Source organism: Danio aesculapii, chromosome 21 (assembly GCF_903798145.1).
Source record: "Danio aesculapii chromosome 21, fDanAes4.1, whole genome shotgun sequence".
In the NCBI taxonomy this organism is placed as follows: Eukaryota; Metazoa; Chordata; class Actinopteri; order Cypriniformes; family Danionidae; genus Danio; species Danio aesculapii.
This window is the reverse complement of record NC_079455.1, coordinates 15080153-15102830: the sequence shown is the minus strand read 5'-3', so window position 1 is coordinate 15102830 and position 22678 is coordinate 15080153. Positions and strand designations below refer to the sequence as shown.

General features: G+C 35.4%; 1 protein-coding gene across 2 annotated transcripts in view; it reads left to right on the top strand.

Moving 5' to 3' along the window:
• Positions 1-22678, top strand: part of rap1gap2b (RAP1 GTPase activating protein 2b) — a 119975-nt gene that overhangs the window by 80811 nt on the left and 16486 nt on the right. For both annotated transcript variants that reach the window (XM_056446264.1, XM_056446265.1), the window contains 14 exons: positions 669-704; positions 898-939; positions 1556-1588; positions 1687-1890; positions 7136-7239; positions 7337-7415; positions 9731-9784; positions 10507-10590; positions 10857-10957; positions 15192-15321; positions 15497-15652; positions 15855-15926; positions 19457-19543; positions 22440-22580. In XM_056446264.1, coding sequence (XP_056302239.1) covers positions 669-704; positions 898-939; positions 1556-1588; positions 1687-1890; positions 7136-7239; positions 7337-7415; positions 9731-9784; positions 10507-10590; positions 10857-10957; positions 15192-15321; positions 15497-15652; positions 15855-15926; positions 19457-19543; positions 22440-22580 — 1323 coding nt within the window. The remainder of the gene's footprint in view (positions 1-668; positions 705-897; positions 940-1555; positions 1589-1686; positions 1891-7135; positions 7240-7336; positions 7416-9730; positions 9785-10506; positions 10591-10856; positions 10958-15191; positions 15322-15496; positions 15653-15854; positions 15927-19456; positions 19544-22439; positions 22581-22678) is intronic.

Here is a 22678-nt window from a genome sequence, read left to right as displayed (position 1 = left end):
CTGTTGAGTGACATGACTTTTGTCTCAGCAAACTCAGACCTTACTGTCTTAATTAAATAATTAAAAATCAAGGCATGATCATATATATATATATATATAATTTTTTTGGTATAAAAAAAGCGTATTCTATAGGCCTTTGCCTTTCATATCAGCCACTTTTGATACTAAATGATCAACTAGAAGTCAAGTTATTATTTGGTGTTCTTAAAATTTGGATAGAGAAGACTTTTGACAGGTAGCATACATTAAAACTATATATATATATATATATATATATATATATATATATATATATATATATATATATATATATATATATATATATATTATATGTATATTGTACATGTATATTATAAATCATCAGGTCAACCAACTTATGTTAGTGGTCCAAAATTATCTGACATGCTGTGAAATTAGCAACTGTAAAAGCAGGAGTATGAATATAACACATTGTAACATTAACTTAAATTTCTTTGGCGATATCTTTTGCCATATTGTGAAGTAAAACAGCTGATTGTGATATTTAGTGCTCTGGATTGATAGTGAGTTCAGACTTCACAGCAAGACCTGTAACGAATGCTGGCCTGGTTGTGACATGTAATGTAAAGTGAAATACTCAGCTTGCTATAGGTTAGCTGAAATATTGACCTATGTTTCTTTTTCAACAGTCTACTCAGTTTTTTGACATGCTGGATAAGATGGAGGTAACTATAAGTTATATATTTATATATATATTACTTTACAAATATTCGTTCTTGGGCAGTCAGCTAAAGTAGCATCTAAGTGCATTGGTAAACTGAAATATAGCTGTGGGGATTGCATTCTGTCATTCTCACCTCACCTCCACTGTCAGTTGCTAATACTGCAACCTTTGGCTTTTTGACCATGACCTCTTAGCAGGTTTCTGAGGTGGAGGAAATGAGGCCACAAAGAGTAAAGGTCAGAGCGTGTGAAATTATTAAATAATTTCATCTCAGCTCAAAGCTTTTCTGTGTTCGTATTGTAGCATTTTCATTGCATGACATTGACATTCTTCATCCGTGCATTAACATTTTATGCTATTATCTCCAAACGATTGAAAATATTCTGAAAATCACTTGTAACTTGGAAAAAACAAGAAGATTTGTTCAAATAGATTGGTAAACAATATAATTTAAATGCCCTTACTCTCTCTATCCCTCATAATATAAATAGAAGAATATAATTAGAATAACAATGTATTATATTTAAATTTAAATGCCAAACTGAAGCATTTTCACTTGAATCACATTTTGTGTTTACATAAATAACACCAAAGGCAAACACTAAACAAAGAATCCTATTCTCAAATGCATGTGTTTATTTAGATTGTCCAGACAGACACATGATATTGTTTGTTGTATAATCATTACTGTGAAGCATTGTGTGGACTGCATGTCATTTCTCACATAATGTGATGCATGGGCAAGATATCTTCCTTGTAACAAGCTTCATGTCATGACACGAGTCTTTCAAAAACATTGTGAATTCCAGTTACAGTGTTATTTTGTGAATTTATATTATTTTGACCCTCCAGGAAGATTACATTCCATATCCACGGATAGAGGAGGTACAGCAATTTTCTGTACTACGTTAATGCATGCTTTCACTTTGTGAGTTACCATGATACGTCAGTCTGTTTGTAATGGTTAAATATGTTGTTGAAAGGTGTTACAGCGGGGTGAGCCATACCCTCAGGTCATCCTGCCTCAGTTTGGGGGTTACTGGATTGAAGATCCTGGTGCCATTGCGAATTGGGAGAATGGCTTTTGTGATGACGAAGATGAAGATGGAAGGAATTCAGGAGAGTATGGCTACAAGCTGGAGAGTAACTTCGCCATCCGGGCATATCGCAAGCACTTTTTGGGCAGGGTGAGAACTGAGAAACTGTATAAACTACATAAATGTTCCATTAGGTGTTTTTTTGGGCAAATATTTGTGTAGAATAATTCAGTAGTCTGTGCATTTTGTTTGATAAATGAATAAAGTTCCACAGAAGGTCCAGCAGACTATTACTTCATGATTATAAAGTAACAGTAATGGTCCCAAAACAGAACCTGTTGGACCTCAAAATATCCTGTTTTATTTATTTATATATTTGCCTGTTTGTAACAGATTGCCAGACAACCTATGTTGGTCAAAGAAGAAATTTTAACATACTGCAAATTTGTCTGTTGACTGGAGAGTAACGTTTAGGGCATGGTGAGACCTCTGAAGTTATACAATTATGTTCTGTTACAACAAATCCACATTAGTGTTTGGTGTTTTTGTACTGATTTGGACTGTCAGATAGTTTGTTATTTTCAGAGCTGTGATTATCAGTTACTTGGCTTCTGATTTTTCATTAGATTATGATTTTGTATGGATTATTGCAATCTAATAATGTATACGGTTGAAGTCAGAATTTATTTTGTCTTTTAAATATTTCCCAAATGATGTTTAACAGAGCAAGGAAATTTTCACAGTATGTCTGAAAATATTTTTTTCTTCTGGAGAAAGTCTTATTTGTGTTATTTCAGCTAGAATAAAAGCAATTTAAAAATTTTTAAAAGCCATTTTAAGGTCAAAATTATTAGCCCCTTTGAGCTAAATATTTTTTTTCGATAGTCTACAGAACAAACCATTGTAATACTATAATTTGCCTAATTATCCTAACCTGCCTAGTTAACCTAATTAACCTAGTTAAGCCTTTAAATGTCACTTTAAGCTGAATAGAAGTGTCTTGAAAAATATCTAAAATATTATTTACTGCCATCATGGCAAAGATAAAATAAATCAGTTATTAGAAATGAGTTATTAAAACAATTATATTTATAAATGTGTTGAAAAAATCGTCTTCCTGTTAAACAGAAATTGAAGACAAAAATAAACAGGGGGGCTAATAATTCAGGTCGACTAATAATTCTGACTTCAACTGTATATTCTAGCATATACGTCATTCATAATATACAGAATTCCCAATACAGAACCCAGAGGAACCTCAAAATGTATTTTTTTTACTTTTGATTAGGTTTTCGATGTGCATTTACATGTATTTTTTTATCATTATTTTCCATGGTATTATAATAAATAAATAATAATAAGACACAATGATAATAATAATAATAATAATAATAATAATTCCTTACGGGCGTAGAATGTTCGCCTCACAGCAACAAGGTCGCTGGTTCGAGCCTCAACTGGGTCAGTTGGCATTTCTGTGTGGAGTTTGCATGTTCTCCCTGTGTTGGCGTGGGTTTCCTCCGGGTGCTCCGGTTTCCCCCACAAGTTCAAAAGCATGTGGTACAGGTGTATTGGGCAGGTTAAAATTTACCGTAATGTATGAGTGTGCGAATGGGTGTGTGTGTTTCCCAGTGTTGGGTTGCAGCTGAGAGGGCATTCGCTGCGTAAAAGTGGATAAGTTGGATAAGTTGGCGGTTCATTCCCCTGTGGCGACCCTGGATTAATAAAGGGACTAAGCCGAAAAGAAAATGAATGAATGAATAATTCCTTACATTTTATATAGCGCTTTTAGACGTTTTGGGGGAATCTTCTCACCCACCACCAGTCTGCACCATCCACCTATGGATAGCAGCCATTCTGCCAGACCGCACATCACACACCAGCTGATTGGTGGAGAGCAGACAGAGTGATGAAGCCAATTATGATATAGAGAAAATTAGGAGGCCATGATGGACATAGGCCAGGATACCGGGGTTAAACCCCTACTCTTATCAAAATACATCCTGGGATTTTTAATGACCAAAGAGAGTCAATATCTCATCTGAAAGATGGTGTTCATAAAACAGTATAGAGTCCCCTTCAATTTACTGGGGCGTTGGGCCCACACAGACTGCAGGTTGAGCACCTCCTGCTGGCCTCACTAACACCTCTTCTGGCAGCAACCTAGTTTTCCTATGTGTCCCATCCAGGTCCTGAAAGGGTGCAGTCCTGCTTAGCTTCAGTGGGTGACTATGAGTTGCAAGAGAGCTAGCTGCCGATTTAGGGCTTGAAATCTTGACAGTGTCATCTATGTCTTTAAATTGCACAAGCTCTTTAATGTCCAATGGGTTCTGACTGACTGTCAGTGTTTTTTTGTTTATCAGCTGGGAAAAATCGTTCTGAAAGAGACCCCAATAATATCATTCCTCTGTATCTTTAGCATTGTAGTTGTGGTGTGAACTATACTATATTTTAACACTGTGAACAATTTTCAGAACCATATCTTCATCGTTATCTTTATTGTTATTGTCCTTGGTGTGAACGGGCCTTAACTTGTGCAGGTCAGCACTAGACCATATGTAATAGATTTGTCATCGGTGTGTCCTAAGAATGAAGAGTAACTTTTGTCATTCACATGTATCTAGCGATGCACGATATATCGGTGCCATATCGTTATCGGCCGATAAATGCTATTTTTAATGTTATTGTTAACGATCCGATATCAAAATTAGGCCGATATCTTTAAGCTGATAGGTTACGTAATTGTACAAAACTGCCTGCTTCACAAATGCGTGGGTCAAACTTGTTTAGACTTGTCCAGTGCGCTATAACGGAGCTTTCTTCACATTGTTTATTCCTTGAAAGTCAGTGCTTTCTTTGTGTTTTATTGCTGTGTGACTGCATTAATAACTCAGTAAGTAACCATATTCCTTATCATTGTAGATATGTTTGATAGAGTGTCATTATGTATTTTGTTTTAAATCGCCTCAGAAAAAATATTACACGCGTTGCCTACCATGTGTTGTTGAAGTTTGATCAGCATATTTATAATCAAAACACCTCATAAAATGGCTTTTCGGACATTACATATTTGAACATATGTACATTACTGTAACATGTTTTATTCAAGAACATTTGAACTGGTTTCAGTTCTTAGTTCTTTCATTTTTATTTTACTTAAAATATATTTATTTAAGTTGTTCATTAATTAAGTCCCATTTTGTTATTTAACTAATTATTTTAATACAACAGTCAAGTTGCATGTTAATTTGCTATTGAAGAAAAGGAAATAATTTATTTTTGACATGTTGATTTATGTAAAATCGTGAATAAAGATCTATATTATCACCTTGCAATTTTGAAATTATAGCTTTTTTGTTTTGAGTAGGCTATTCAGTTCATAGGATCAGATCAAACTTTTATGAAGTTTTTAAAATAAAATCAGTTGTTCACTATATAAATATTTTGAAATATTTAAATTTATCAGCTATAGTATTGGCCTCCAAATTTTAAGAGTTGTCGGTTATCGATATCGGCCAAAAAATCCATATTGGTGCATCCCTACATGTATCATTATGTTTTGACATACTGTGAAATCAGGAGCGTAACCTTTCCATATACTGAAGGAGCATTTTAGACAGGGTAAGAACAGCAGCTCAGCAGTTCATAAAAAACTAACTAGTTACCAGAGTTTGCACTTAGTTGATGATTGATAATAAAGCTTGTTTGGCATGCTGTCCTGGGAGAGAGTCCTGAGCTCATAAGATCCTCAAACCCTGGGCTCCCTCCTGTTAGCAGGGTGAGAGGGGAGTTTGAGGTCAGGTGGATCTCGATGAATTTCCCGACTTATTTCTGGCTAATGACAGATAAAAGGATGGCTAAAGAAAGATGTACGGCTTACCAAGAGTTCGACTATGATGCCAATAAGAAAGTTTGATTTACTTAGGACGTGTGTTTTTGGACTGTGAGAGAAAACCGGTGAACCTGGGGTAAACCCACGAGAGCACAGGGAGAGCAAGCAACTCTGCACAGAAATGTTGACTGGTCAGTACACTGTAAAACCCAACAGTCAATTTAACAAATGAAATGAGTGTAGTAAACTCAAAATTGACTGAAAGTTAATTCTACTCATTTGAAAAAGAGTTTTGAACTTGGTGTTGAAGGTAATGAGTTAATTAAATACCTCATTACTACAACTTAAATGGAGTAAGTTCACAGTACTCATATGGATACGTTTTTTTAACTCAAATGGTTTGTAGCAATCAGTTTCCTCAAACGGTTTGAGCTGCCTTAATTTATTGGGTTTTACAGTACTCAGTTGGTTTGAGTTCTCTTCATTTATTGGGTTTTACTGTGCTCAAATTGCTTTGTTTACTCAAATGGAGTAAGTTCACAGTACTCATTAGGATTAGTTTTTGAACTTAAATGGTTTGTTGCAATCGGTTTTCTGAAATGGTTTTAGTTATCTTAACTATTGGGTTTTACAGTGCTCAACGAGCACTTTTAACCTGTGAAATTCTTGCTGTGAGGCAACAGTTCTAACCACTGGGCCGCCGTGTCGGTCAATCTAGAAAGGAGGGGAGTAGGGGTGGGAGGGATTCTTCAAGATGAAGATACTGAGGTAAGAAACTCTGGTTATTTATAGTAAGTTAGGAATTGTCTGATTGGTGAATCATGTATTATCTGATGCAGGACCAGGCGTGGTCAATCATAAGCATGTGATCCTCTCGAAATTAGTTTATAAATAAACTTCACTTAGTGGTGTTGCATTTCAATGGCTTTTGGTAGATATTTGTGTAAAATAATTTAGAATTGATAGAAATTATCATTTCTCCTTTTTCAGAGCTGTGATAATAAGAAGACAAAGTAAATTATTGCAATGGTGTGCTTTATTTCTGAACATAAATGATGTGTTCATGTTCCAGCTTGCCATACAGAACATCACTTGGACTTCATAATGTACTGTATGTGATGTAACATTAATGGTCCCAATGCAGAACCCTGGGGAACCTCAAAATCTTATAATTTGAATATTTGGTTAGATTTGTGTACATGTGGATGTTTATAACTGTTTGTCACACTATCCTGTGGTCAGGCAAGATCCTCTCACACACTGTGAAATCAGTAGACTAACTCTGCCATTAGTTCTTACCGAGAAAACTATCTGGCCAGGTTGAGAACTCTTAAGTTCAGTAAAACATTTACACATCAATAGGAATATTATAAAGATATCATGCCTAATTATTCTGTCAAACTCTTTTATGAAATATGCGTGTAGGATCACTTCAACCAGATCACTCACAGGTCATTTTTGAAGCAGTGAAATCAGAAGCCCATGTAATTTAACAAAATGTTCTTTATGTCTGCCATGGATTAGTTCGCAATTAAACCGCTTCCTCTTATCTGTGGGTCTCAGGAACATCTGAACTTCTATTGCACGGCCAGTAACCATGGCAACCTCGTACTGTCCCTCAGACATGAGGAGGTGAAGGAGCAAGAGTACCTGCACATCATTCTCAGGTAATAACAGCCCTTTCAATCCCTTATGTGTAATTACCTGATTGGCACATTTTGAAACGTTTGATTGCATTTTTCTATTAAATTCTGCCACTCTTAGGGCTCCATCAAAGACAATCTATGACAGGATCTCTTTGACGGGCTTGACTGAGCTCCCCAGTGTCCCTCAGTTAGCAAAGGTAATGATTGTTCCCTGCAGAGAAGGTGCACAGGTTTTAACCGTTTAAAACAATGTGACTGACCCTGTAGTCTTTTTGATTAACTTTAGAAAACAAAAAATCTATTCTAAATTGTAAACAGCTGTCGTCTGCTCTTAGAAGCTATGTGTATGTGCAATAAAATAAATCTGAGAATTCATATTTTTTAGGGGTGTAATGGATCACGGTTGATCCACGATTTGTACAGATCACATCTTACGGTTTGAAACACACGTGACTTACGGATTCATACATTTTTTTACTGAGAGATCACCTCTCACATCATTCAAATCCCACGTGTGAAAGCATTTTGGCTTTCCTGTAAAATATAATGATGATGGAAGAAGTTGTAGTAGCTTATGCAGGATGTGGTGAGTTTTCTAAGGTTATTAAAGGTGTTTTCTGTCACAATTTGTTTAGCCTGCATTAATACATTCAGTGTACGCTGCATGATTAATCATGAAAAGATCGGGATCTCAACACCCACGCAACATAAATCATAAATGATGGTGATTTGCAAATGTTTATTAATCATTCGAATCGCTGCATTCAAATCTGAGGTTGAAAAACACTGAAATCAAGAAAGATTCAGTCTTTAGTCTTTTGAGTTAGTTATGAAGTTACAAACAGTTTAATAACACAGAAGTACTGGGATAACAGTTTATAGTTTAAATAAAAGCACTGATGTTAATGGTAATATGGTGGCCGAGAGAGCCTAACACTCTGCAATTTAAGAAAACACGTGCAATTACAAAAAATGCCAACAAACGGAGAAAAGATATTCATCAGTTTGCCAGCACACGTGCTGCAAATCCTCACAACGCAAACACATATTTTTTAAAAATGCACTACATTTTCTCACAACGTAAGCATTTTATGAAGATGTTTTATGTTTCAAGAAAAGACCCTAAAATGTGACAGACCAGGCTATTTAGGTTATGGCTATTTAGGCTATTTAAGACACGGGAATCGAGATATTAAAATCAAAAAATTAAAAACTCACCTTTCATATATCACCTACAAGTTCACTGAGCTTTCCGAGAGATGGGTTGCAGCTGGAAGGACATCCGCTGCATAAAAATGTGCTGGATAAGCTGCCGGTTCATTCCGCTGTGGCGACCCCGGATTAATAAAGGGACTAAGCTGAAAAGAAAATGAATGAATGAAATTCACTGATCAGTAGTTACTGCACAGCGGCGACCATCACGTTTTTGGGTCCCCTTAAAACATTTCTGTTGTGTTCCTTTCTTTTTGGTTTGTGAGAAAATGCAGCGCATTTTTTGAATGTGTATGCCTTGTGAGGATTTGCAGCACGTGTGCTGTCAAATGGATTAAGATCTTTGCTTAATTTGCTGGTGTTTTTTTGTAATTGCATGTGTTTTCTGCAGTATGTTAAGCTCTCTCAGTCACCGTATGCTAAAGATTATAATCACCATCATAGGCATTTAACTTGATGCTCAAAAATGAAAGTTGTAGGCAATTACATTATTTAACCAATGGGTCCAACCGTCAAAATATGCCACTGAATAATTCTTCAAAAACGATATATCTAGCAATGAAACATGAAGTTTTATGGGTGAATAACTGAGTCATTTATTAAAAATGAGACTAAAAATAAATATGGGTCGTACAAATTATAATGTTAGATTTATACATTTAGCATTATCAGCAACAGTAGTAGTAACAGTGAATTCTTACAGTGAATACTGACTATTTTAGAATTTATTTGTATTCAGCTGATAATTTTTTTCATTTTATTTGTAATAAAATTACAGCTTCTAAGTTCTGTTTGTTAAAACCTAAAAGTGTCTTGCAGTGCTGTTTTTGTAATACATGAAAAGCAAATTACATTTGTCTCCTCCCCTTTTTTAGCTGATCTGAAAAATGGCCCTATCTATGACTAAAAACCATCATGTGATCCAAAGCGTGAGATTTGTGATTCGTTACACCACTAGTATTTTTATCTGTCCGGTATATTAAAGACTTTTTACTCACATTGTTTTTTTTTTTGTTGTTAATCTCTCTCATTGCAATAACACTTTGCAAAAGAGGCTGTTAATGAAGGATGTTACAATATTTAAAATGTATATTGGAACTGACAGTAAGACCAGAAGCCATATCTGAGTGAAGTTTCTCATTTCTTTCGCAAATGTGATGTTTCTTACATAGACAGCAGCAAAATAAATAAATAAAAAATGGGTCAAAAATGGTGGAAAATAAGCATAAATTAATGAATTTAGTCAATCAAAGTTGGTTTGTTGACTGTGTTTTTGTCATGTTGTTTTTCACACTTATAGCTTCTGTGTGAAGACATTGTTTGTCTAAAGTTTAGTCCTGTACTGTACCCAAAGGTAAGTTAAAGATTAATGTTATTATTAATAATATTATAATACAATTATGAATATTATTGTTTGCATTTTGGTTGAACATTTCGAGAGACTAAAAAAAGTAATCCACAAATATATTACGCATCACAGATGTTGCCAACTCTTTTCCATCAGACTAATAAAATACATTCATAGTACTATAAAACAAAATAGACAATATTATGCTGTAATTATACAGCATGTCATAACATTAACTCTTCTGCAATTCTGACATTTTCAAAAACATTTAAAACAAACTTTTTGTGGTGTATAAAATAATATTGATTTACTTTTAGAATTCCTCAGTCATTTCAACAATGCTTTAGCAAACCCAGGCACACGCTGGCCTCAAAGAAGGTCATTAAACTGTACAAATGTTTGTTTGTTTGTATCTTAAGGAAATACAGCACACTTTTTAAGCAAACATTTGATTAAAAAGTTACAGTTAAACAATATATACACATTGGAAAGACTTGGGACCACAATGTTTCATTTGAAAATATTAGATTTATTTTTAATTGTTATAATTACATGTTTGATTATCCTTCAGATTTGTTTTTATGAGCAAGTCTGTAAGGGCATTGCAAATTTCATTAACACGATATTGCCTCTCACAGAGATATTAATTCCACAGTTAAAAACCTATTACATGCTTTAAAATTAACCAGAGTGTTATCTTCATGTATTCTTGTTTTTGTTTTTGGCAGGGCTCTCAATTAATAGTGAATTATGATGAGCATGAGTTAAACAACACCTTCAAGTTTGGTGTCATTTACCAAAAGTTTGGGCAGGTGAGGACATTAATGCTGAATGTGTGTAGTTTTTGTACCATCATAAATACTAAAAGCTAGTCTAAAAAGTTCTAAAGGACACTTTTAGCTTTCTTATAAGGCTTTCTTATCTAATCTTATCTGAATCACCAAAGCAATGCATCAATAAGTAGCTGCTGTATGTGTGTTATTTTATATTTTTTACTTTATCTTATCACACTCCCTTGCCTTCCTGCTGTTTCCAATGTTGTTTACTATTCTGTGATGATTCCTTTTGCTGTCCACAGACTTCAGAGGAGGAGTTGTTTGGGAACAGCGAGGAGACGGCGGCCTTCACAGAGTTCCTCCGAGTGCTGGGAGACTGTGTCCAACTGCAAGACTTTAAAGGGTATGAAAAAAGACTTGATAAATAATATATGAATGTGATTTGTTAGGATGTGTGCAGAACAGCACATTAACTGGCCACTTTATGAGGTACACTCTGCATGATAAGACTAGGTGCTATAAACCCAAAAATTCAACAGCATTTTCCACACCATAAAACATTCCCTCACAAATTGGTAGTTTGGATGTTTCCATTGAAACCCCATCCCCAAAGTCCATCCTTTTTTTTGTGGTAACTCTGCCAAAGACCTTATCCACCAATTTCCACCAATGCAACACATCGTCATTTGTGTACCCCAGCCTTATTTGGGCTTTTCACACTGCATTTAACCCCATCATCATTCTAAACACCACTTTTAACCCTGCACATTTCACATTTGTAATTTGAAAGTGGTAGCACTGTATTTTGCCCAGGGTTATGCTACATTGCTTCAGAGCAGGTTAACCCCACATTATGGTGCTAAATTTGTTCAGTGTGAAACTGATCGTTGTTTTCTTGTTGCAGCTGGATCAAAAATTGAGCAGCAAGTCTCATATCATGCGAAAAGAACTGAGTGTTTTGGCTTTTTATCACAAAACACCCTCAGATGATCAGGCCTGGGTGTGTGTCACATATTTATCAATGTTGCGCAAATCCCAAATGGCACACTATGCACTTATGCACTATGTACTTATGCACTTACACATTCAATAGCATAGTATATGTATGTAGTGTTGTCCCAAATGGATCACTAATGGTTTTTTTTACTAAGTGGAAATTCAATCTGTTTCGCAGATGACGTTTGCCGAGTTAGTGAAATAAATGACCAAACTACCAAATAGTAGCTCCATCGGGAGGTGCTATAATCACTCTCATTGGAGAATTTTGCTTTCACAATCCTAAACAAATAATGTAATTCAACACGAGCTCCTGAAAGCTCCACCCCTTCCGCTACATGAGCAAAGCTGCGGTCGTTGAGTGTGTGAAGTGTCCAACATTCTACACTTCTTTTTAACGATTGAATAAGTGCATCATCTGGGTAATTCATTTATTATTTTTAGAGTTTTCAGTATGAACACACTACTTACACTATTTATACCCCAAAATAGTGTATAATAGTGCATAAGTATGCAATTTAGAATGCACCTAAAGTCAATTTGACAGCATTCACTGTGTCAGCAACAGTAGCAAGTTCCCTGACCACCATCCACTGGACCTGATCTCTGATGCCCACCTCCTTCAGGACCCGTGGAGGTAGTCAACAAGCCCCACATTTGCACTCCTCCATGAGGCTTGTAATTGGAAGAGAAAGAACACCTTTGCCATATAGCCCTGCGGTATCTTGGCAGTACAATCCATTTTCTCACTTGTCATCTGACCAGTCTCTCCAGGTGCACCTTGGCATGAGATAATGTGAGCTCCATAGATGGAAATTGGTCACATAAGTTGTGGCAGCAATCCAGACTGGAAGCACCACAGCTTCAGCTTTCCCAGAAAGGCTGTTTCATTTATTGTCTTGAGCCTGTCTGTCTCTTGCCTAAGTTGTTCTACCTGTTTTGAGTCTTTAAGGTCAGCGATATACCATCATCCAAGGCTTGGGCTCTTCTGGTTTACAGAACCTATCATTAGGGAGTATGACTCTGACAATGGAGAAACTCTGAGATTTAGCTGTGTTATTAACAACTATTTGTTCATATCTCATTATGAACTCACATGGCAGCAACTCAACACATTTAGGCATGTAGATGTGGCCAAGATGATCTGCTGGAGTTCAAACCAAGCATTAAAATGGAGAACAAAGAAGATTTAAGTGACTTTGAAAGTGGTATGATTGTTGGGAACATAAAGGAAGATCTGGGTGTTTCAGAAGCTGCTAGGATGTTCACACACAATAATCTTTAGAGTTTATAGAGAATGGTCTGGAAGTGAGAAAAATACAGCAAGTGTCAGTTTTGTGGGTGAAAATGCCAGCATAGGCTCATTCCGAAAACGTAGCCCCTATGTACCTTTCTGGAGATCGTGAATCATGTAGCCAGAAGTACGTATGGGTGCATTTTGTTTTTAAAATGAACGATACAGGGGAACGATACGATGTTCCTTTTCGCACTTACCAGCTGATCGCTTACCTCCATATGGACGGCTTTCCCACTGTTAACAGTCTGTCCAGTTAGCTTGCCATGTACATTGACGAACTTGAGATGCAGAGAGAAGTTGACCATGGCGACGGGGTATGAGTTCAGCGAAGAACAGTTCCAGAAAGTAGGTAAGACAAAAACAGAAGACGAAAACAAGTAAATAACAGGATGAGGATGTGAAGATGAGATGAGAAAGGGCTTTTGTTTTTCTGGATTGCTTTTTAAAATACTGCCAGTTGGGTTTGGGGAAGTTGGTGGGCAGTAGTCAACCTGTGCTTTTGAAGACACCATCGGTTGGGTTTATGGAAGGAGTATGGGTCAGTCAGTCAGTCAGTCAGTGCACAGTCAGTCAACAGTGGCCTCTGGTGGATTTACATGAGAACAGCAGGTGCGAATGGCCTTTATGAGAGAAATTTGAGATCTGAAAAAGCAAACACAGCAGCCTCTGGTGGATTCGCAAAAACAAAAACTGCAAAAACGTAGCACCTGGGATGTATTTGGCGATCTCCAGAAATGTATATAGGGGTACATATTCAGAATGAGCCTGGGTTGGGAAATGCTTTGTTGATGGTAGAGATGAGAGGAGAATGATTAATTGTGAATAAATAATTCTGAATGAATAATGAAAAACTTAGCTTATAGAAAGACAACAGTAACTTAAATAAATAATCAATCATTAGAACCAAGGTCTGCGAAAAAAAGAGCATTTCTGAACACACAACATGTCAAACCTTGAAGCAGATGAGCTACAGCATAAGACGAAGATAACCAATAACAACAGTACACTGAGGCTACAACACAGGCTATACAGCACTGAACAATCAAAGACTGGAAAAATTTTGATTTGTCTCACAAGTATCAATTTCTGCTGTGAATTTTGAATGGTCAGGTCAGAATATGGCTTAAACAACCTGAAAGAATGGATCCATCCTTCCTTGTGTCAGCCATTCAGGTTAGGGTGATGTAATTGTATGGAGGAATTTTTCTAAGCACTCTTTTGGCCTCTTAGTACTAGCCGAGTGTCAATTAAATACCACAGCCCTGAGTTTTGTTGCTGACAATGCTCATCCATTTATGACTAATGTTCACATATCTTATGATGGCTCAGATGTTGTTAAAATGGCTTCTTAAAAATGACAGTAAGCACCAAACTGTAAAAACTGTAAAATGTAATTTTCACCACTAGAGGGTGCATATTCACAACAGACAAAGGCGTATTTTGATATTCGTGTGGAATCGTGGAATCATTAGGGGCCAAGCACCGAAGGTGAACAAACTCATCCTAGGCCGTTTGTCTGATTTTCACCAAAATTGAATCACATGTTCTACAGAACATGTTGACCAAAAGTTATGGAATTTCAGTTGATTAGACATACCGCTTTCAATTAACTTGCAAACAAATTTAATGTAGAGCTTTTGAAAAATGACTTAAGGAGTTATCTTCGTAACGTATTCACACACAACTTGGTGTGTGTTATCACAAACATGATCTAAAGTGAGCTGCAGCGTTTTGGCGCACTGTCCCCTAGGGGTCCGGAGATACAAAAAATGGCTTTTTTTGCTTATAACTTCTCAACTTTTTGTCCAAAATTCATCTCTTTACATCCAACATAGCATGCCGAGTCGAATGATGTCTGATTTTCGCAGGTCAGCCATTTGGCTGTCAGCCATTCTGAACTAAGTCAAAAATTGCTATATTTTACTGACGCATTGGCGAATTGTTATGGAAGTCGGTATGTGTCTTAGGGAATTTGCCCTGAATGTGCTCACAAATAACAACTCACTTTTTTATTGGTTTTTGAATATTTTAATGAGAAAAATATATATTATATATTACCTTAAACAAGTACTGTTAACTACAGGTGATAACAATGTCAATTTCAGTTTTTTTCATAACGTATAATGACTTCTTCACTTCCAATAGCTGTACTTTTAATATTATTTTCCTGTAATATATGACTCCGATAATATATTACTATAGAATTTTTACCATTGTAATTAACAACAGTATATATTTTTAAAAAGTGCATGATTTCTTCACACAGAATTTGAGTCATGTTGTTTCATTGGTAAACACTTGTATATTTCATGCCTCATTTTCCCACTCTTGGTCTTCTATTCAGGTTTCGAGGCGGTTTGGATGTGTCTCACGGTCAGACGGGGTCTCAGTCGGTCTACACTGTGTTCAAAGGACAGGAACTAATGTTTCACATCTCCACCAAACTACCATATATAGAGGGAGACACGCAGCAGGTGCTCACTGAAATTGACATTGACATAATTAAATCCACCATAGGGCTGTAAAAAGGATTTTTCAATGTTGTAAATAAAAAACCTTTATTACATTTTGTGAAAATAGATTTTATGTCAATTCTTTTAACTTTAGAGACAAAATGTAACTCTATTCTTTTTTCTGTAAATGCTGCAGCTCCAAAGGAAGCGTCACATTGGGAATGACATTGTGGCTGCAGTTTTTCAGGAGGAGGCCACGCCTTTTGTGCCTGACATGATCGCTTCCAATTTCCTCCACGCTTACATTCTCGTTCAGGTTGAGAACTCTGGAACTGATGAAACCACATACAAGGTACATCATCAACATTTGTTTTGTAAAATGTCTGGATAAAAGGTTTTAATAAATACAAGATTGCATATTTGTTTATTTTTTTGAATGGGGAGTATAATTTTGAGTTTTAGATTTTTTATTAGACCAACTTGTCATTTTAATTAAAGAATACAGTCATTTCACTCGTTTCATTGTAATTGACGGTTGTGATCACATGATGCAGGTGTCTGTCACAGCACGTGAAGATGTGCCACAGTTTGGCCCGCCGCTTCCCAATCCACCTATCTTTAAAAAGGTAAACAGGTCACTGACAAACTACTGTTGATATCTAATCATCCTTCAGAAAATCATTAAAATGATATATTTATGTGGGGAAAAATGCAAAAGAAATCAAGACTTATTTTAGACCATTTATTTCATTAGGGGCCGAGCGCTGAAACGGTGCGTAGGCCCTATTGGAATTGCTCCGTTTATTCTTCTTCTCCGGCATGAATTGCAATGATCGCAATGGTTTGAGGGTCTAAACATGCCCGAAAACTTACAAAACTTTGCACATACTGCAGAAGTGGTGAAAATTTACATTTGTTATGGGTTTCGGAAGTGGGTGCAGTAAAATGACTCGACAGCGCCACCTATGCACTTTTGACGGACTGGCCCCTGAGCTACAATTCCTGCATACGAATGAAAATTGACACATCAAACATGCCAAAACATACAAAAAAGTCTCTTGGAGTGAAATCTCATCTGCATATTATAATTGCTAAATTTATAACAGTTACCACACCAGATTTTCTTCTTCTTTTAAAGGCATAATCAAACTGATTTAATGCTTAAAAGTTGACACTTAAAATAAAAAACAAGTATTACCTTTGAAAATAATACTTTTTAAAAACAACTTGAAAATCAAGACTTAGTAATTAATGCATTATTGCTCCTCAAGTAAACTGAGCTTGTTTTAAAATTCCCCTGTGATAAAAATCGATTCATTATGTACAATGTGACCAAAGGAAATAATAAACAGGGTTTGTTCAGGGGCTAGAAATCCTTGAATTGTTTTATTTAAATTAGTGTCTGCAAGGATTGAAACATGTTTAGATTTTGGTGCTTGAGAATTCTTGAAAATGTAATAGTGTTGCTTTCATAATAATTTATCTTAATTATTATTTCATTTCAAATAAATATTGTTTGCATAAAATGCAAACTCTGGCGTCTGTGCATGTGCCTGTGGCTTGATCTGCCTGTCTTTTTATTATCTGCACCCTTTGCTTAAGCAGTGGGAGAAGACAAAAATGCATGGAGATTACAGTTTCATGAGTTTACAATGCATGAAATTAACATCAAAATAAATTTGAGCAGAAAGATGACATATTTACGATTCCAGTCAATAACATTTAAAGGTGCCCTATAGTGCAATGATTAAATAAGTAAAATTGGTCTTTCTACATAGTAGGTATGTGGCTTAGGTAAGTAAAAAATTACTCCAGAAATGATTTTATATGCTCGTTCATAAAAAGATTTACCCCTACAATCAGTTGTGATTCTGAATCGGAATTGTGTTGTGAATGAATATAGATTTTGACAAAAGGGACCATCAGAGATGTATTTAGAGTTGTATTTTGAAACTGTAATGGATGTAAACACAGCCAGGAATTAATATCAACCTCAAAAAGATGACTTTTAATAAAGTGTAGGGCTATTGCTATTCTTTCACTCCCAAAAAAAAAAAATGAAGGAAGAGCTGAGTTAAAAGATGATGCAGAAACGTACATTAGATTTATATTCAGTTTACATGTGTTTGTTGCCTCACAAGCATGCACATCAAATTAAAAAAATATACTTGACATTTAACAAAAGATAAAGTTAAATTGAACTAATGCCTCTTCGGGGTGGAGCTGAATAAATGTATCGTTCATGCATCATGCAATCTGCTTTGTGAAGAGTACAATTCAAATGAATAATATTAGTGCATGAAACAAACAATATTTAAGCCCTGAAAAATAATCTAAAAATCTAGAAGAATGCATATAGACATTTAATATTTAACCCCCTAACTGTCGCTCCCACTTTTTGAACATAGAGATAGAAGTAACATGAAAAAACTGAACTGATTGACTGTTGTCAATGCTTTAGTGCATAGATTTAAGCTTGGCCTCATTTTGCCCTATTGTGCATTTAGGTTTATAAAAATTTTAAAACAATAAATGTTTTTTTTATTATATTACATAAAATATGTATATTGCAAAACCTGTTTTAGCCCAAATTTGATGAAAAATTAAAGCTAAATGTCTGAATAGATTATAATCCAAATTTGAAGTTGAAGTTTGAATGAGCTTTCAGTAAAATTATGTTTGGCCGTAGTACCAGACATCACCACTAGTTGACATTTACTTTCCATTGGTGACGATATGAGGGTGCCCCCTATTTCTGTGGATGTTTTATGGACTATGAACCATATTTTTTCATACTTTTGACAATTTTTGTAAAGCAGACATCAGATTCTAAAGTATTATGTGCAGTTTGGTTAAGTTTGATAAGAATTTAGCCTCTAAAAAAATGTAAACAATTTTACATGTCGATTGCTGTAGCAAAGTAATGCTTTACAACTCTAATCAGTATGCTTGGATCCTTGTTGCAAATTAATAAATAACGGTTCCTCAGTAATATCTATCAAAACTCAGTCACCAGATATGGAATTAGAAATTGTAAGAATTGAAATAATATATAGAGTGTTTTGATTGCTTTATGTTTAGACTACATATTAAAATTTTACTGCAATCTCACAGTTTGAAGGGTGACAGAAAAGGGATTTTGATCTTGTAGTCAAAAAACCTAAACAGTGGTAAAATATGAATTTAGAAGACAGATCTTTCCAACGATATATCATTTGTCACGAATAGATTATAATTTAATTGCAAGATAGTGAAGTAAATTTAAGTGTCCCTCTGTGGGATGGTGATTAATGGGTTAATGGAATTAGTTGATAAACTAAGTGTAAAGTTTATACTTTCAATTTACAATTGGCGATAGAAAAACATTTTACTGCATGTTTTTGCATTTACACAGTTTTGACCACCGGGTGTCCCTAGCATATGCTGTTTTGAACGCTTTGAAAGCAATCGATTAAATTGTTTCGAAGCTTTGAAAAGCTTAATTTCTCCTATTACTAGTTGTCATGTCTATTATTTAGTATTTTAGTCATGTCTTCCTGTTTCCCACCATGTGCTGCTTTGTTCATGTGCCATGTTTTCTTTGGTTGCTTCAGTCATATGTCTCATTTCTCATTGGTTGAGTCGTGACATGCGCTCTCTTGTGTTTAGTTTATATTATAGCCCTCATGTTTCCTTTGATCCCTGTCTAGGTTTGTTTCTGTTTTTAAATTTATGTCAAGATTTCAAGTTCATGTTTTGCTTCTAGTCAAGTAATGTAAAGTCATGTTTTTGTTAAGTCAGTTTTGCACATCTTTTATTTAAATATACTGCACTTTGGTTCAAAAGCTTGCCTCAGTGAACTATATGTTACTATATGATTTTCATTTCGGGGAAAAAACATTAATTAATGTAATTTTGATTAGCAAATATTGATTATGAAGTTAGAATTTTTTAATTTAAGATGACTTTGAAGATGTTGCAATGCTTTTACAAGAAATCAAAGCAATCACCGGTTAAGAAAAGGATCTTTTGCTGCGCAGACTGTTTGCTATCACCTTACTGTCTTTCTAAAGGTCATATTTGCTTATATTACCAGCAGGATTTTGTCAGGTCATTGTCTTTTAAGGCTGTTTTGGCATCTTTCTTATATCTGCCCTGTCATTTTACTCTCTCTTAGGGTCCAGAATTCAGAGAGTTTCTGCTGACCAAGCTGATCAATGCAGAGTTGGCTTGTTACAGGTCAAACCGATTCGCCAAGCTTGAGGTGAGGAAACAAAAGAGCATCCTTTATTAGTGCATTACTGTACGGATGAGATGAAAAAGCCTGACACATTTCTGCTACGGCACAATCTCTGAATGCTTAATCCTGATGTTGTTCTGGGGGTCTCAGAGACACAAAGGCCATTTAATAGCTTGAAACAAATAGGCTGATTAGTCTTTTGGTAATCATTTGAGAACTCAATCTTAACCAGACATGAAAACATGACTTCAAACAAGCCTTGGTTAAAAGTGTTTGTTATATTAGGGGGTCATATAATTCATATAAAACCATAAATAAATACAATGAATTTTTATATATGTGACCTTGGACCTCAAAACCAATAATAAGGGTCATTTTTTTTTGGAAATCTAGATTTAGAGATCACCAGTTGAGGTCAAAATTATTAGCCCTCCTGTTAATTTTTTCCCTCAAGTTCTGCTTAATGGATTTTTCAACACATTTTTATAGTTTGTTTTGTAGACAGTCAAAAAATATTGCTTAAAATTTTTTAAACTGCTTTTATTCTAGTCGGAATAAAACAAATAAGACTTTTTTTTAGAAGAAAAAATATTATAGGAAATATTGTGAAAAATTCCTGCTCTGTTAAACATCATGTGGGAAATATTTGGAAATGAGAAAAAAACTAAAAGGACCGCTAATAATTTAGACTTCAAATGTATAAGTCATCTGAAAGGTGGAGATTAAATATGGTTTGTTAGAATAGGACAATATTTGGCCAAGATACTGGTTATTCCTACAAATATGCCTGTGCGGCATAGATTTAAAAAGTAATTAGTTATCTAAATGTAATTACTAAAAAGGATGTTGTTTTGTTACAGTTACACTACATTCAACATTTTGAAGATGGTAATTTTTCCTTTACTGTGTATAAATGCTTATGCTCACCAAGGCTGCATTTATATGAAACGTACAGTAAAAACAGCAATACTTGTTGTATGTTTTTGTTTTATTTTTCTCTTCTCTGATGCAAAGTTGAATTTTCAGCATCATTACTCCAGTCTTCAATCTCACATGATCCTTCAGAATTTATAAAAAAAATGATGCTAGGTTTAATATATATATAAAATACAGTTGAAGTCAGGATTATTAGCCCCCCTGAATTATTAGTCCCCCTGTTTATTTTTTCCATAATTTCTGTTTAACCGGGAGATTTTTTTCAACACATTTCTAAACATAATAGTTTTAATAACTCATTTCTAATAACTGATTTATTTTATCTTTGCCATGATGACAGTAAATAATATTTGACTAGATATTTTTCAAGACACTTCTATACAGCTTAAAGGGCACCTATGGGGAAAAATCTACTTTTAAAGCTGTTTGGACAAACATGTGTGTAGATATAGTGTATAGACAGTCATATTGGGGTGACATAACCACACCCAGTCCTTTTTTTTCAAATTGAACAACATAAAAACGGTGGACCAATTGGAGCAGTTTTCAGACCGACCGCAACTTGGCTTAGGAGTGCGCTCCCCCCGCCCACCGAATTGATTGACAGCTGTGCGAATTAACATGTCCCGGTAGTCACGTGCATAATCATATCAACAAGACCAGACGTGTATATAAAAGGTCTGTTCAGTTTGCTAGGTTCATCAATCATCATCAAATGTGATCAAGAGTGAGTTTCACATGTTTAAAATGTTTTAAAACAGAGCACGTGTGTAATGAATTACAGCAATTTAGCTTAGCTTTACGTCCTCAGCACAGCCGCGTGTCAGTACAATTATAAAAGAAGACGCTTCAATTGCGGTTTGTGGACGTTAAATCAGGTTTATTTTGTACATTAACATAACAGATATCCATACAGCAGTGGAGAGTAACCTGTATCCTGTCACATATGCGTGCAAACAGAGTGCGAAGCTAAACGCATGGACTGCCTCTGTATCGCTCTCTCTCTGTGTGTGGGTGTCTGCGCTATTGGTGTGTGTCTGCGCTATGTGTGTGTGTGTGTGTGTGTGTAACGACATTGTGTGTGACTCATGGTTGCAACTCACAAAAAATGCATCAAATACTGATGGGTAAAGTTCTTACTGTAGTATTTGTCACAAACGCAGTGTAGTTTCCCCTGCTGTTTGGACCTTGTCATCCCCCTTGTCTGTCTACTTGTGCCTAATTCTGTCAATAAACCCCTTTGTATTGTTCATTGCTACAACTGGGTCCACTTTCTTGCAACCAACCGTGACATATAAAAGACAAGTTGTCTAATAAATCTATTTAATTTTTCTAGCTATAGTTTTTATGTGTAAATGCAAAGTTATGACTATTAAATTTCAAATTATTTTATTATATATATTTGTATATAGAGAGATTTGTAGCATTCTATTTGGAGATGTGCATGTTGATACCAAAGAAATGGGGGGTGGGGGGAGTCTCTAATTTTCCCAGTGCAAACTCAGCCTGGTTTGATACATTCCAGGAATCTTCAATTAATAAAACCTTCAGCATTTATTTGAATTGGAAATCTTTTGTGTCACTCTTTATTTTGATGGTCCGTTTGTTGAATTAAGTTACATTGCATCTACATGCCAACTAATTCTCATTAGATTATAAGAAGACTGTTAGGTTGGGGTTAGGGTTAGTGTAAGTTTACATGTACTTGTAATGTATCTTATAGTCAGTTAAATGCCTGTTGAAGGAGCAGTATTAACAGATATTAAGCAGACAATCTACTTATACTCAGATGGACAATCAAAATAAAGTGTTACTATTTTTTTGTAATTTTATAAACTGTAACTGTACTGCACTGTAACTTTAGATTTATTTTATGCGTCTTTAATGTTAAGAATTACCCAATACCTTCACTTGGGTAAAATCAAATCATTCTCTACAGAACAGATGATAATCCAATAATGCTAAGCTTATGTTTGTGTGCTAGGAGAGAACCCGAACAGAACTGCTGGATAACCTTCATAATGAGCTACACAAGCGCACACAGTCAATGCTGGGACATCCGCTGAACCCAGATGAAGAGAGGATGGAGAACGGCGGACACGGAGGAATACTGGAGTCTATTAAGGTATAAAGTCTGCCCCCGCACAGTCTCACTTTGTTCATTTATCCACAGTTTTCAATGGCGATTGATGCTTGAATCACTTTATTCAAGAATTCAATATT